General features: G+C 45.0%; 1 protein-coding gene across 2 annotated transcripts; it reads right to left on the minus strand.

The window, feature by feature from the left end:
• Positions 1-957: 957 nt before the first annotated feature.
• Positions 958-16,260, minus strand: LOC106657941. Of its 2 annotated transcripts, none has more exons than XM_014379655.2 (3): positions 16,184-16,260; positions 1,649-2,260; positions 958-1,534 (listed from the first exon to the last, which is right to left on the minus strand). In XM_014379655.2, exons 1-3 carry the CDS (start codon positions 16,207-16,209, stop codon positions 1,138-1,140), a joined length of 1,035 nt encoding a protein of 344 aa, XP_014235141.1. In that variant the 5' UTR covers positions 16,210-16,260; the 3' UTR covers positions 958-1,137. The 2 variants fall into 2 exon arrangements, with proteins under 2 accessions (XP_014235141.1, XP_023316613.1); XM_023460845.1 differs by lacking the exon at positions 16,184-16,260 and adding an exon at positions 11,990-12,051.
• Positions 16,261-16,587: the final 327 nt, after the last annotated feature.

Genomic DNA, 16,587 nt, shown 5'->3' on the forward strand with positions numbered 1-16,587 from the left:
TCGACTGCCTCCTACATTTTTATCCCCACGGTACTTGATAACTTTGGCAGTTTCTCGTCAACTCGATGAAATTAATTTTTCACCAACGTCTTCCTTCTTGCGACTGGCTCGGGGATATGCAGCGCTTCTCGCACACGCCTTGCGCGCATGGGTGCGATCTTTTTCGACAGCGTTTAATCATGTAATGATTATATATATACACGTTGTACACACTTTCGTCAAGCCTTGTTGGGCGGTGCATGGGCTGCGATGAAATAAATTTATACCCGGCTCGATTAAAGAGAGACTTTTGAGAGTTTTTTTTTTTTAATAATAAATACTTTATTGTACGTGCCAATTTGTTGCCTCGTAAATTGGCATGTTGATAGGACAAAAAATGCATCCTCGTTACAAGTTAATTTTCGAGAAAAATATTCGAGATTATTTTTTTTCATCATCGTCTCACTACTGTATTACAATATAAAATTATAAATAAATATATACGATACAAAAACGTTCATATTTTAAACACTTAAAAACTAGGAAAGATTACAAGTAAGCCGCGTACAAACACTACTTTATTCATTCATACATCGTTTTAAATATCTACAGTATGCTCCGTTTTTCAAAATCTTAAAACTACCAGATCGATTCGTGTTTCGTTGTCTTACTCAATTACGCCGTTGTAATAATTAAATTTTTCTTAGCTTAGTAAACGTGATTAAGGACGTCATTATTTTTTTCAGTCTCACATTTGTGCAATTACAGTTTTATACTCAAAGTATAAAATGCACAAAATTATATTAGGCAGTCTTGCGTCGAATAAGTCCAGCCTTACTAGAATTAATTGTGTCGTACATTTTTATAAAATAACGATATCGTATACCGTTCCGTATTTGTCGTAAAAATAATTTTTTTTTTATCGTACACTTATTATATAAAAAAGCTTCTGAATAAGTATATTGTCGCGTTGAAAGATTCTTCGATAATCGTTACCCTGTGCATATTCACCAATGTTTTTTCTTCGTGCTTTGACGCTCAGCACCAATTGGAAAAATGGAAAAAATTTTAAATGCTCGATTTTGACGCGAGACGTATAATTTAACGAAAAGAGAAAATGACGCAAAAATAAAGTCAACGTCGGAAGAGTCGAGAGATTTAAGGTAAGAGCGGATGGTAATACACGGGTTTTCTGCTCTTCTCCATGACGTAGAAAGCTTTGGGCTTGCCATTGCCAGAGAAGTGCTTGTTGAGGCTCGTCGAGGCGGACTTGCCCGTTAAAGCCGGTGCGTAGTAGTACGACACGGCGGACTTTTTGCGATGCTTCTTGGCCTTTTGGGACTCGGAACCGGTGCGGTAATTGGGATTGGCGGAATGAAGGTCGTTGACCTGCTCGTGCAGGGCGTTGAGGCGGTGATGTTGATAGGACGGCTCCTGTTGTTGCGGCTGCTGATGATGTCGCCGTTCGGCACTCGTGTCGATGCGGTACATCTTGTCACTGCTGATGGACGAGGGGATGATCTTTAGGTGAGTCGCGTGATCGCCGGAAGCAGTTCTAGAAAAATGTAGAAAAAAAATGGAGCTCTTTATTCGAGTCGATCTCTGCGGTTGGATCGATGAGTTTGGTGGATGGTGGACTTGGGTTTGTGGGTGGACGAGGAACGCTTACCTTGGCTCCACGTGCTCCGGATGGCTCAACCACTTGTCGTTGTTTCGCGAGGGCTTCCTGTCGAGGCCGATCAACCTGTCCTGCTCCAACTTTTTGAGGTAGTTCCACTTGTCCTCGATCTTCTGCCTCTCGCGATCGGCCTCGAGCTGCTTCCTGGCCTGTTCCATCCTCAGCATGGCCATCTGCTTCTTCTTCTCGTTGATCTTCTTGACCATGGGCAGATTCCAGTGGTAGATCTTGGCGGGCTTGCCGTTGTTCTTGAAGCCGGGATCGGCCTGGGTGACGTTCTCGGGATTGGGCTGCTGCAGGGGCTTGGCGAAGCTGTAGTAGGGCTGGCTGGCGGGCAGCTTGACGACGTAGACGTGGCTGTCCTTGCTGGAGCCGCCGTTGTGTCGACGGCCCATCGGCGAGGAGCTGCCCGAGTAGGGCTTCATGTGGAAGGACTCGGGGGCCAAGCGCTTGCGGTGGTGGCCGCTGAGGCCCGAGTCCGGCTGCTGCAGCTGCACGAGGCCCAGCCGGTTGAAGATGGCCCCGTTGCTCGTCCGTACGGTCTCGTAGTCCTCGGGAATGGAGAGGACCGACTCGCTCGACAGCATCAGCACGAGGCTGAGTCTGCAAAAATGTCATATCGATCATGCTCGAGGTACAAGTACATATCTATCCCTGTTGTACGAGCTCGCGTATAACACACACGCGCACACACGCTCGCAATGCGAGTATGGCATGAAAAATGACGCTATTCAATAAAGAAATTGCTGGGAATTAATCAAGGCAGCGAATCACGGCGCGTAATGGCGTTTTATGAGATTAACGACATCGATCTTTCGTGTATGTACAGATAGACGCGCGCGCGCGTGCACATGGCGGCTGTCGGAGTGGACGAGTCTCGACCTTAACTGCGTATAACTGCCTCGTCGCGATCGCGCCGGCTTATACATAAGGACGTCCAATTATATCATAACGCGCGCACATAACGCAGCTGGATACATGCGCGAGGATACCTTACATCGGCCTGTACGCGGCATAACTCGCCCTTGCCACGTGCAGCGCAGCTATACATACGCATCGCACGCGTATACTTTATACTGATACGTAATAGAAATGCCGTATAACAACCTTGACATTACGAGACGCACGGCGTAGCTCATACTTTTTCGCTTTTCTCGATCTGCCGCCGATCGAACGCCAAAGAGCCAGGGCAAAAAATGTAAAGGTATGGAAAGCTCGAGCAAGACTAATTACTCGGCGCGATATAAATTCGTCAAAGCTCGCGACGTTTTCGACAGCGCGGATGGCATGCGTGCGCTGATTTTCAATGTCCCGATGAATGGCTAAAAAAGAGGCGCAAACAAAAAAAGGACACTTTGTGTAACGGAGAGATGAAAGAGGGTGGCTGCGATGTGTGGAGTACGCAGCCACGATACGACGCCTGACACCAAATAAAGAGTCGCGTCGCTGTCGGTGCGAGTCCATATAAACTGGATTAATCGCGCGTGCAATGGCTTGCACGTGAATCGGCCTCGCTGCACTCGAGAGACGTGTACATAGCGCACACACACACAGACGCGCTGCAATGTTACAGGCCGCGACTGTTCCGTTAAACAGCGAGCTGCTCTCGACTCGAGCACGCACGTATCGCGGAAGTATTATTATAATAGCCGCCTGTGATTATGGGACTGTGACGCGCGAATACTGCTACTTAAGAAAGAGAAAAAAAAAGCCCAAGTAGGGGCGATCGCTTCTCTCTCTCTCGCTTTCATACGCTCGGCAGAAGTAACATTAACTTTTGTTTGGATGCCTGCGCTTCGATCTTGCGTACGCAGGATCATCGAGACGGGCGAATCGGCCGTCTAATGGCCCATAGCAGTTGGCCGCGATTCAATGATATAACGATATTACGCGATATGCGCAGTTATGTACAGCGTATCGAGCGGTACATATTACATGGTCTATAACATAGTACGCCGACACAGGTGGGCTGGGCCGATTCACGAGAGCTGCTAATAATAACTACTTTTATGCTACCACTTGGGACAATATGCCGATTACAGCGATGAAAACAATATAATAAAGCGGACCGGCTCGACGCTTGTATATAAATAAAGGGGCTCCATTGAAAATGATACGCGTACGCGAGAGCGGCTTTATTGCCAGGACATGCGTTACATGCGCCACGCCGGAGCCGGCCCGATCCGCGCCATGCACCTATATCCGAAGCGGGGCTGCAGCTAGATTACGCGCCGATCGTAATGAATTATCGTTGAAATCGATACGAGCTGCAGCGGTGCAGGTTTATGTACGCGCTGCGTTTAGCGCTCGCGAAAATTGAATGTGCGCGGCTCGATCTCTTTCGATTGTCGAGCTTTTCCGGATCGCAATTGTCGAGCGTTGTATGTATCGTAAATCAGCCGACGACGCAGTTACATGCAGTTCTAGCAACGCCAGCGAACGTGTACCGAATTTCCCACGCACGAAAGAATACGAAGCGTAAATCGCGTGCACGCCTATGCAGCCAGGTATACTATAGATAGTTGTGGCACGACAAATCACATACGACGCTGGAAAAAAAACAGGAGCGAAGAAGAAAAAGAGAGACAAAAAAGACAACAACGATTCGCGACATCAAAAGAGCGTAATCGGACGATGATCGAGCGACACGGGAAAACATTGTCAGCTCCGGTGCTTTACAGACATGTCGCTATACGTATCACAGCAAAAGTAGAAACACGGGATTTTCTCTAGATTCGTGCGGTTCGTTTATTTTTCTTTTTTTTTCCATTTCGTCATTTTTTCTCTCCATCTCGCGAACGTCTTGGGTACCGAGAAAGATGACGATACACCGAGAGCTGTCGCGCGTCGAGCTCTTTTGCGCGTGCACTTTTACAGTTAACAGTTTGAAGGAAGGTGATGACCCAAGGGAACACGCCTCGCAGGCCGCGATCTCGATTCGCGATTCCTAGCCGAGGAATTCGGAACATTGGCGCTGCTGCATCATCTCGCATGTGTGTAAGTGTGTGTATGTATTACAGACTGCACTGCACTGCACACAGGCATGTGTACACGATACACGTCCGACACGAGGGACTTTTTAACGATCGTATACGCCTGCTGCCGCATTAAACGTTACGCGCGCAACGCTCCGTATTTTATATATAGTTATACAAGACGAGGACGACGACGACGACGACGACGACGATGAGCATGTAACAGGTCGGCCGTAACTGAATACGGCATTAATTAATCTAATGCGGTTAATTGAAACGATGATGAACGTAAGGAGAGAAAAAAAACAGCTCCGAGGTGGTTTCCGATCTTCGCCGGATAAACATGCCTTACAGGCACGAATCGACGAGGCTCTTTCCCATAAGGCCGTATACGCGCATAGGATCACATGTAGCACCTCTAATTTCTTCTCATTTTTTGCGCTTGCAGCAACTCGCGCAACGTACGCGCGGCTAAATTTTGCTCCGATTTCTTTCTTCTTCTTGTTTTTTTCTGCGCAACGAGGCCCGGCGGCACAGGGAGCTCGATCCGCGACCCAACAATGCTGGACGACGGCCGAGAGTCGAGTCATTACTTCCGGCGAGTCGCGCACGCGCGCGAAACCTCGTCGCAAACTGGCAAATCTGTTATCCGCGTGTGAAAAATAAATTCCTCTCGAGTCATTGACTCTGCGTCGCGAGTCGTGTGCGCAGTAGACGCGCACGCATTGACGTACTTATATATGGGTGGCTGGAAGCAGCTCCTCCTTGCAGCAGATCGGTACTCTTGCAGCGAGCGAGCTGCTCCGAAAACTAGTACTATATACTAGTACCAGTAGCTGTTATGTGGCACTGCATCCATCATGCGACGATGTTTATAGTCCCGAGAGGGGCGCGAGATGCTCCTCTATCGTACGTTTCTCCAACGAGTATATATCGACGTTCGACTTGGCTTTTTTTCATCCTCGACACACGTCTATGGATATAGCTATGTTTTCGCCAGCGACGCCAACGAGGTGCGAGAAGACTCGTAACGTATACGTATGGAAGAAATTCTGCCAACGACTGTATTATTACACTTTATGGAAATATATATGTGTGTGTGCACTTGATAGGAGGAAAGCCTTAAAACTTGTTCATTGTAGTCTCAGCATACGAGGCTGAGGAAAAAGACGGAGAAGAAGAAGAAGAAGAAGAAGAAGAAAAAGTAAAAGAAGCTTATATATGTAGGCAGGAAACTTTCGAGATATATGTATTTGTACGACTTAATGGAATAGGACGCGTAGGTACGATGGAGTATATATATACAGGCAGACTCGCACACACGTACATCTATATATTTGCAACGCGTGCGAATTGCGAGAAAATGCCTCCACTCGGAAAGGCTTCTTATTCGTCTTGTTCGCTGCGTACATATGCGAATAAATATGGATGCTGCAGCTGCAACTCGAGAACGAGAGAAAAGAGCTGATTTTTTTCCAGCCAACCACGGCACACGCACATTTATACATATATTACGGACGATTATGCATCGCGTATGTAGGTAAGAGTGGTCGCACAATGCACTCGCGTGTAAGTATGTGCGTGCGTGCGTGCGCGAGGCTAGGGTTCAATTTATTAAGAAAAGAGAAAAAAAGGCCACCCGAGCGACGCTCGTAAAGCTCACGCGAGGATCGATGCTTCGACGGGCGAACTTTAAAATATCCCTTGTCACTGCTCGGCTATGGCTTTTTCCCCTTTTATCCTCTGCTTTCCTCCTCCCGATGTCGCGGGCCACGATCTCGACCCGACGGTGGCAGCCTCGGTGGCATAATATCTTTGACCGGTATAATGTAGGCGCGATATTATATATGCGCTTGCGTTGACTTCCCCATTCCCGATTCGATACTTGTACAGCGTGCGTCTGGATTCTTATAATATAGCCACTGAGCTGTATTCCATTATATAGCTGCTGCAAAGAGTGCAGAGTTTCTTCCCGAGCGATTCTCTTACATACGATCCTACTGGTGTTTATATATATAACCGCCACCACCGCCACCGACAGCTGAATAATACTTAAACGGTTAGAAGCTTTTGCTTTTATTTTTCTTGCTCTTTTTTTTTATTTTTGTTTTTTTTCGCATCGCTTTACCTATGCCTGCACCCATGAAACCGGTTGCAGCAGCAGCAGCGCATCTCTCTCTTCGCTCATGTGCAGTAGCAAAACCAGCAGAGGCAGCAGCAAGACATGACACGATCGTTACTATATACGCGCACATAGACGTGTCCGTATAATGCGCTGCAACTAGTCGCTGGCTACGGGGAATCGCGCGAGTTTTTTAATCGTCACCTCTATCGCGCTCAAAGCTCCTTTTTAATCGCTTCGATCGCGCCCGAGAGAGAAAACTGCTACTTAACTCTGCGACGAACTGCGATCCGCAGCCTATATACCTAGCGCGCGCGACATGACGGATGAAGTGTTTAAGGGGGTTCGCTTACACGACAAATATGTATCACGCCGACCTGATGCTCGCACAAAAAACCCTCGTGTAATCCTGTTGGATTCGCGAGCTCGAAAAGATTGTGCCCGACACGGCGGAAATTAGTATTACGTGAAGCCCCGATGGCATACGTATGCGGCTTTTAACCCGCACGTTACCCGCGGAGCGTCGAACCCGTCAAGCCTGATGTTTTAGCGTGTCTACGCCAGGTTCGTCTAATGGGCCGTCCGATTGACGATACAAGTCATATAATGAGGCTGCGCAGCCGTGGACATGAACGCACACCTCGGCTTGAATTACGATGCGCCAGCTCGTGCGTATTTATAAAACATAGCCAAGAGAGAGAGAGAGAGAGAGAGAGAAAAGTTGCGAAGAATTAAGCCATAACCGATGAAGATTACTCGCGGCCTGACTGGCAAAAGAGAACAAGAGGTATAAACCACTGCTGCAGACTCACGCATGCATCTCTCATATTATACCACAGACGTAATATCTGTGAGAGACTATTCGCCAGCTATGGGGCACGCTATTGGCCGCGATGGCGACGTCTGCCAGCCCTCCTGTAAACATAACGTCGTCTATGCGCGATATATAGTTGTGCGGACGCATCGCATGCGCATATACCGCAATGGTTTCGTTTACACGCGTCAACGAACTTTAACGCACGTAAACATGTGTGTATAATGCGTATAAACAAGTGCCGCCACCGCAGTAAGTAATAGCAGCCGTGCACTAGCGGATTGTTTAGCAAAATAGTTGAAAAAGAGACTCGAGTATCGTGCAAAAAGTTCAGCATAACCCGAGCGCGTTTCATTCATTCCAGCGGATTTTAATTAAAACTGCCGAGCAGAGAAAAGTTAAGTGATAACGACGTAAAGTGTATAAATGTAACAAGCCCCGATGACCCGAGATTCACTATAGCTTTAATTACATCCGAATTACATCTTAATTAACAGCGAATTGCGTTGCGGCCAACGAGCAGCGCACAGCGATGATTGATGTTTAGATGCCTTTGGAAACGCGAGAAAGAAAAATTAGCAGCTTGTTAATACGTATATAAAAAATAATATTATATATATTATTATATATATATGCGAATGGTGAATTAGAAAAATTGCAAGCATCCCAATTATTTACTTGTTTTTGTTATAGCATTGGTATATATAATATATGAGCAGTTTTTTCATATATGTACAACTTTTGTGCGGGGGGTTCTCGGATCTGCCCCAAAATTTAGTATGTTATTTGGGTATGTGAAAATAGCCTTCAGGTAAATTTTTAGCCCTCTAGGGGCCTTAGGGCCCAAATTTGGGCCCCTCGAAGGTCCAAAAATAGCCGTTTTTACCTATTTTTGCGTATTATTCAAATATTTGTAACTCGGGCACCGGTGCATATTTTTTAACTCTGAGGGTCGCATTTTTTAGGTCAAGACATGTACTTTTCGTAAAAAAATTATGTAGAGCTCGATAGACCAACCCCCGGTTATGGGGGGGCAATGAAGGGGGATGAAAAATCGCAAAATTGACGTTTTTTAGCTTTTTTTGAATTGATGCAGAAGGCGACTGGATTGACGTATTTACTTTTGCAACGTCTCATTTTAAAGGTATTTTTATTACCTTTAAATTGCCGTGCGCAGAATTAAGATTGGTTCAAAAACGACGGAGATAGAGCTGTTTAAAGGTGTCAACATTATGAAAAAAGGCGTTTTTTCGAGATTTCGATAAGCTGTAACTTTTTTCTAGTAACATGAATCTCTTTGAAATTTTATGTGAAAGTAGTTGATTACATGTAGTTTGAAGCCATGTAGGTAAGGATCTTGGTATTTGCCTCTATAACCGAAAACGAGGCCCCCGAAATCCGGCACTTTAGCCCTTATATAGGCAAAATACATGTTAAATTGGGCGGCAAAACTATTTGGTAACTCCTGAAATTATCGCAAAATAAACATAAAAAAAAAATCAAAAACCCCATATTAAACGTATTTTTCGACGAGGAATCCAATGGTAACCTCGAATTTGACCTTGAACATAACCTCTAAACTATAGCGAACCAAAATTGATTTTTCGCACGGTGACCCCCTTTTTTTATTTCAGATTTGAAAAGAGCGGAAAATTTCACGTTCAAATACATATTTCGTTTTTTTTTTCAAGGTAATTTTAAGGGCCCCACAGTTTGAAAATGAAGGCTCCATTAAAACTAATATTAAACTCAGCCAAAGAGTTTATTCTTGATCTGTGGGGCCCTTAAAATTACCTTGAAAAAAAAAACGAAATATGTATTTGAACGTGAAATTTTCCGCTCTTTTCAAATCTGAAATAAAAAAAGGGGGTCACCGTGCGAAAAATCAATTTTGGTTCGCTATAGTTTAGAGGTTATGTTCAAGGTCAAATTCGAGGTTACCATTGGATTCCTCGTCGAAAAATACGTTTAATATGGGGTTTTTGATTTTTTTTTTATGTTTATTTTGCGATAATTTCAGGAGTTACCAAATAGTTTTGCCGCCCAATTTAACATGTATTTTGCCTATATAAGGGCTAAAGTGCCGGATTTCGGGGGCCTCGTTTTCGGTTATAGAGGCAAATACCAAGATCCTTACCTACATGGCTTCAAACTACATGTAATCAACTACTTTCACATAAAATTTCAAAGAGATTCATGTTACTAGAAAAAAGTTACAGCTTATCGAAATCTCGAAAAAACGCCTTTTTTCATAATGTTGACACCTTTAAACAGCTCTATCTCCGTCGTTTTTGAACCAATCTTAATTCTGCGCACGGCAATTTAAAGGTAATGAAAATACCTTTAAAATGAGACGTTGCAAAAGTAAATACGTCAATCCAGTCGCCTTCTGCATCAATTCAAAAAAAGCTAAAAAACGTCAATTTTGCGATTTTTCATCCCCCTTCATTGCCCCCCCATAACCGGGGGTTGGTCTATCGAGCTCTACATAATTTTTTTACGAAAAGTACATGTCTTGACCTAAAAAATGCGACCCTCAGAGTTAAAAAATATGCACCGGTGCCCGAGTTACAAATATTTGAATAATACGCAAAAATGGGTAAAAACGGCTATTTTTGGACCTTCGAGGGGCCCAAATTTGGGCCCTAAGGCCCCTAGAGGGCTAAAAATTTACCTGAGGGCTATTTTCACATACCCAAATAACATACTAAATTTTGGGGCAGATCCGAGAACCCCCCGCACAAAAGTTGTACATATATGAAAAAACTGCTCATATATATATATATAAATGTGCAGCTAATTAATGTAGTTGCGGCGCGCGAATTATGAGCTACCTATACCGCGAAAGAAGAATAGAGATAGGAAGCCGCGCACACACGAACGCGCTTTCGTATCGTAACACAAGACAAGTAGTTCAAGTAGGCGTACTGTGCTAATGACGATCCGCCGCTGAATATATGTGCGTAGCTATCTAACACTTCATATAATATGTACTACTGGCGCGTGTGCCACTATTATGTTTTTGCGCCTAAGTGATTCTTAATTGCTTTTCTCGCTCTTGTATGGCGTATACATTATAGTATGTGTACCGATGCGTTTTCCGCCTCGGCTCTTGCACTCGCGTGGATGCCTTTTGTACACGACTTTTCAACGCGCTCGACCGATGCGTATGTATAAACTACGCACGCGTCACGGCAAAAAGCTCGACTTGAACTTTTTAGCGCAAAATCTCGGCGCAAAATTGCACGAGAATTCGTGTCTATATACTTGGTACGCAGCCGTACGAAAAAGTCGCATGACTCTGACGAGAGTTCGCGTGGAATTTGAGCGCGCGCACGGGCACAGGATGAGACGAGGGCATGCGTTTAATTGCCCAGCGTCCGAAGCTCGGATCGGACTTGGCCCTTAAATATTTCTAATTGTTTCGTCGGATTTTTCGTCTCGTCTGCGGCTCGTGTAACCTTGCGCGCTCCACCGCTCAAACTCTCTATAATATCACGTAAAGCGAGCGATGATTGAAAAAGAAACGCAAGGTTCCTATTATTATACGGCATACGTATATATATTGCTCCTAGCTCGAAATAGTTTAGCGCGTATAGAAAGAGAGAGAGAGAGAGAGAAATAGCTACTTCCAGGAACTATGTGAAACATTTAATTTGTGGTACATCTGCGCGCGACTCTATATATCTGCAGTGTGAAATTATTTTTTAATCGGCCCCGTCGAGCGTCGGCTAAACGCGCCTTTATATTTAATAAACTGCACGTGCATAAGTAACTTGTAATAAGCTGCGTTTCCGCAGCTTCACATCTTTATATTACAGCAAATCGACCTGCAGAATTTTCGCCGTAATTTATAATTCTATACTCGAGCGATAGGAAATTTTATTCAATTTCGACGATGGATAGCTTGCGATAAACGATGAAATAAACATGACGTCGCGAGCTAGCGAGAGAGAGAGAGAGAGAAAACGATATATGGCAGCGATGCACGCGGCGCAATTGCAATGCGTATACAAGGATTGATTTGCAGCAAAAAAAAAAAGGAAAAAAAGTGAAGGAAAAAATGGGAAAGTAACGTAGGAAGACGCAGCTTGGGGGCATATGTGCGTATTGCATTGGATAGAACAGGAGAGAGACTCGTTGGAACGCAGAAAAAATTCGGTAAATCGCCCTAAGGGATGATGGAAAAACTGCTGTAAGGATGATACGCGCGCTTACGTGTATATTACATATGAAACAAAAGCTGCCGCTCGATCGAAGCGACCTTTTCTTCGGCTTGGAATATTAATGAGAAATTACGAGTCCGAAATGAGTCGAGAGAGGCCGATCCGATCGGTGATGCAGCAGAGTAAGTACTCGGCGTGTTTCGTGCGTGTATAAGTAAGGCAGGCGCAGGCGAGCGGAAAAAATCAATAACTCACCGAGCGAGGCTCGAGCTTGGCCAATTTGAGCTATTACAACAATGTAAACACATGGTCGCACGCACAAGTTCGAGCCAAGTAGGCTCATAAGTTTGATACGACTGGCTATATATACACAGTCGAGCCAGGCAGTGTACAATATACACACAATAAGCTCCAAGTTAGGCTCCCCGAGATACGAGAGCAAATACATAATATAAGCTCGCTGCAGAGCCAAGTCGCATTCGCATGTCTAAAAGGCCGAAGCCGAGCGAAGGAAAAGGACGCCGCCGCACGACGAGTCGAGCGCACGTTTATCGTCGGGCTCTTTTAACGCGAATAAACGCGCAAATCTTCATCCTTGGTCGACAAAAAATAACTTTTTGCTGCGCCGCGGCGTTCTGTGTCGCTTATGTATACCCAACCTCCAGTGTGTTTATCATTCGTACATAAATATACGTACAAGTATATATTTGTTCGAAAAAAAGGCCAAGTCGCCGAGGCGAATTGAAAAAAATACAAGTTGGCACCATCCGAGAAGAAAAGCGTAGGAAAATTAATCAGTCGCCGCTGCTGGCTCGTATAAAGAGTGTACAGAGGTATACGGTAGCTAAAGCTCTCGCGCGTGCTTGGCATCGGTTATGAGATTTTATCGCGGAAAAATCGCCCGCCCGCGTCTGCGCTTGCTCCGGCCGAGCGCTAAGGACGCAGTGCACGCTATATATATCGTGTATAAAGACAAGATAGAGAGGAAAGATCCTCCTACACCTCCGAGTCTCTCTATGCTATTTCTGCCGTGTGTCGTCGCTAGACTACTAGCTCTCCTTCCGTGTCGCTCGCTCGTTTGTGCCACGTTACTGCATACACATAGCTACTGCGCGAGGCCGAGCATGCTCTCGAGCTTCCCACGATTTCTCCATGTGTGTGTGTGTACGCGACGCGAGCGCAGAAAAAAAGGCACGCCAAAGAAGAAGCAGCACGACTTCGACGACCAAGAAGCCCTGACAAAATAGAATTTAACACGCACCTTTGTTTCTTTCCCTTTCATCCTCGGCGCGTCGCAGTCGCTTTTTTAGCCTCCCTCGATCTCGCCTCTTGCTGTGCGCATTGCAGATACCTGACGCGACACCTCGCCTATTCCTCGTGCCTGTGAGCGGCGAGGATTCTCCTTTCTCGGCTCGCAATCCGATTCGATGCGGAAATTATTCAATTTCTTTCAACTTGACTTTGTGGGTCAGCGAGTAAACAATAAAGTCGCGCGCATATAGGCGCTATGTAGGTGAAAATTAGTTAATGCCAAGTGCGCGCCCGAGTACGTGCGTGTGTACACCTATCGGCTCTAGGCTGCTAAGCGTTGCTGCGTATACGTGTGTGGCTCCGTATTATTTAAGTGCGCTTGCGAGCTGAGCCGCTCGTATAAGGATTGCATAACGGTATTATCGCGCGGCCAAGACTCTCTCAGGTATAATATGCACTAGCCACTATGCGCTCCAACAGCAATAGTCTCTCTCTATGCTTGTGTGTGTGTGTAGCGCATTTACTGGTAAAAACGAAGCTAGTATGGGCGAAGCGACGCAGCAGATTCCCACTGCGAAGCGTGTATGTGGCGTGTATGTGCGGCTCAAATAATATCCTCGAGACGTGGGTCGCGATCCACATGCCACCGCACGCGAACCTTTCATCTTATGTGTGTGCTCGGCAGTAGCTCTGCGGGGGGATGCCTGCTGCACATCGGCTCCGCGCCAATATATGGGTCGATCGGCGCGATCCTCAAGGGCACTTGCCGATCTCGTCCAGGCTTGCTCCTACCGATTTTCACAAAAAGACATGCCATCGACGCGACATCTACGATCGAGAGCTTTCGAGCAATTTAATGAGATAATTCGGGCCATGTAATAACGTGTACTGTGCGACTCTCCAGTCAACTGCATACTTTCCCGCGCGTAAACACCTAAGGTATCGGGTTCGAGTATTTTCTCGACTATTCTCAATTTGTATCGATAAGCCTAACGGTGAATCCACGTGCATCGTCCAACGCGCCGCGATTCTCCTCGAACTCTGTTTACGAATCAATGCCTCAAATAGCGTAATATTATATATACGCCCAACATCGTCGACGAGCCAACACCACCGCCGTCGCCGTCGCGAGAAAGTGACAGATAACAGGCGTTTGCAATCGATGGACAATAAACGAACCGTTATCGTGTATATCCTAGCGCGATGATCGCTCGACGCGAGCTAGATGTGTGCAAATGTATTTTTCGACCTGACGCGCGTTAAATTAACGCCACTTTTTGTACAGCTGCTGCTGCTTGCCTCGGTGTAACGTGTCATCCCCTCCTGCACGTGATGCGGATCATTAGTTTTGCTGCCTTGTTTTTACGATTGCAGAGTAAAGAATTTAACCAAGCACTGGACAAAGATAGCCGTAGATGTCATAGGACTTGGACAATTATTCAAATAAAACTAACGCGTTGTTAGAAATTAAAAATCGTAATTTTATCGAAATAACAAAATGAGTCATTCTCCTACTTAAAATAAAAACGCGCGCGGCGTTTTTTTTTTTAAGTAAGAGAACAACCCAAATGTATTGTCCAAAGTAGTCATTTTATACCAAAAAATTTATATTGATGACATAAGTTTCTAGAAACTGAGCTTTGCGATTCGTCATCGAAAATACATTTTTTCAGTGCGGTTTTCAAAGTAGATTTGACGATGAGTGGTCGAATGGTGACGAATCGGCCAACAAACGTAAATACTCGTACCTTCAGGCCATTTAATTATTTTATGATTAAAATGTTCCAGTAAAAATGTTCTAATAGACATTATAAGTTTTAAAAATTTCCGAAAAAATTTTCGAGAACTACGTCATGATTAAAAATTGATAACCCTCTTAACTTATATAATAAATTCTAGACAACGTATCATGGCGTCGAGAAAATGTTCACTTTAGCAGGATTTGAAAAATATTTTATAGCTATAAGCAGTTAAATTTGAACTTTTTTTTGAATAAATTAATATACGATTATTTGTACATCAAGTTTGATTGTACGTTAAAGCTACAAAGGTGTGTAAATTTAAACGATCCGCAAATATTCTCATTTTAGCCTCCAGCCGCAGCAGCCGTGAATGAGGATGTGCGCGACACTAATCGATGTTACAGCTATATGCCGGCGATCAAAGAAGTTTCGTCCGTGAATAAGTCAAGCACTTGTCACAATATTCAACATTGACACATTGTACGAGGAGGTGCTACAAATGCACGCACATGTATGCACAATTTAACAATGGTATACATTATATGCTACAGCCAGTAAAGCTCGCCGTTACATGACCAAGAATTATCTTCTCACTTTTTTCAAAGAAAAAGAAAAGAAAGGAAGAAAGAAAAGAGAGCTGGTAGGATGCATTCTGTCAAACGACATCGCACACGCCAGAGTCAGCGCGCGAGTACACACTTGGTTTTTAGTGAAAAAAAAATTGAAACTTCATTAGGCTCGGCTACATTATCCTCGCAAGTTCATTGACACGTAGCGCGCAAAAATGTTCATTCACATGCAAAGATACGCCTGTACACGCGGGTTTACGGTGTACACACACTCGAGGCAGTTTGCGCATTTTACGCGAGTTGAAAAAAAAATCCGAGTCGAGCGAGAGAAAGAGAGTAAAACAAGCAATTAAGCGGGGGAGCATCGTGCGAGTGACAGTATGCGCGCACTCGAGTTTATTAACGCCGCCACGGCCAAAAAAATTCTCAACAATTGACGTTGACGCACCCCGTCGTCGTCCGTACGCGATCCCGTGAATCGCACATATCTATAGAATATTAAATTGTATCTTATTCTCTCTTTTTCCTCCCCTTTTTCTCTCGCTCTCTTTTTTCTCTTTCGGTACTACTCGTCCAGACTATCGATCATGTACCTACATATATTTTCTTTTCTTTTTTTTTTATCGCGAGATTAAAACGAAGCGAGTTTTACGATGCATCGGTTTGCTCGAGAGCGCATACATATATTTATATAAATCATTGCGCGATCTATACGAACACAAGTGTGAAACATTCTTGAAATTCCCATTCGCACGCCGGTAGTGCGTTGGCTACGAGCCGAGAGAAAAATCGAGGCTCGATTTATGCGTTTTTCGTTCCATTCACGCGGTCTCTTATGCACCAACGAGTGGCGTTATCTTTAAACATAAATCGTCGCAAAAACTCACCTGATGAGCAGTTCCACCGTAGACATGTCGATAGCCGTTAAGTAGAGAAAAAAACAAAAGCGAACGATGCACGAGTTGATGAATTATCGTGTAAACTCGATAAGCTCACACGCTATGTATTCGGGAGGAAGACAAATCCTTTAGCGCGAATAAACGCAACCTCGCTATTCAAAGGCGCGCGAACGACTGGACTGTTACTTCGCCAGTTGAATCTCACGGCAGCGGCCTGTGCCGGAGAAAGAGCGAGAAAGAGAGAGAGAGAGAGCCGCGCGCGCAATACACATGTATAGGAGCGACGCTCGCCTGTGGCTGCCCTTAAGCCAGAGCTCCTCCACTGGCGCTGCTCCGGTGACTCGAGCTACAAAGCTTGGCGGGGAGAGAACCACGAAGAACAAGACAAGACT

This window comes from Trichogramma pretiosum, unplaced genomic scaffold (genome assembly GCF_000599845.2).
Source record: "Trichogramma pretiosum strain Unisexual culture from Peru unplaced genomic scaffold, Tpre_2.0 scaffold6, whole genome shotgun sequence".
Taxonomy (NCBI): domain Eukaryota; kingdom Metazoa; phylum Arthropoda; class Insecta; order Hymenoptera; family Trichogrammatidae; genus Trichogramma; species Trichogramma pretiosum.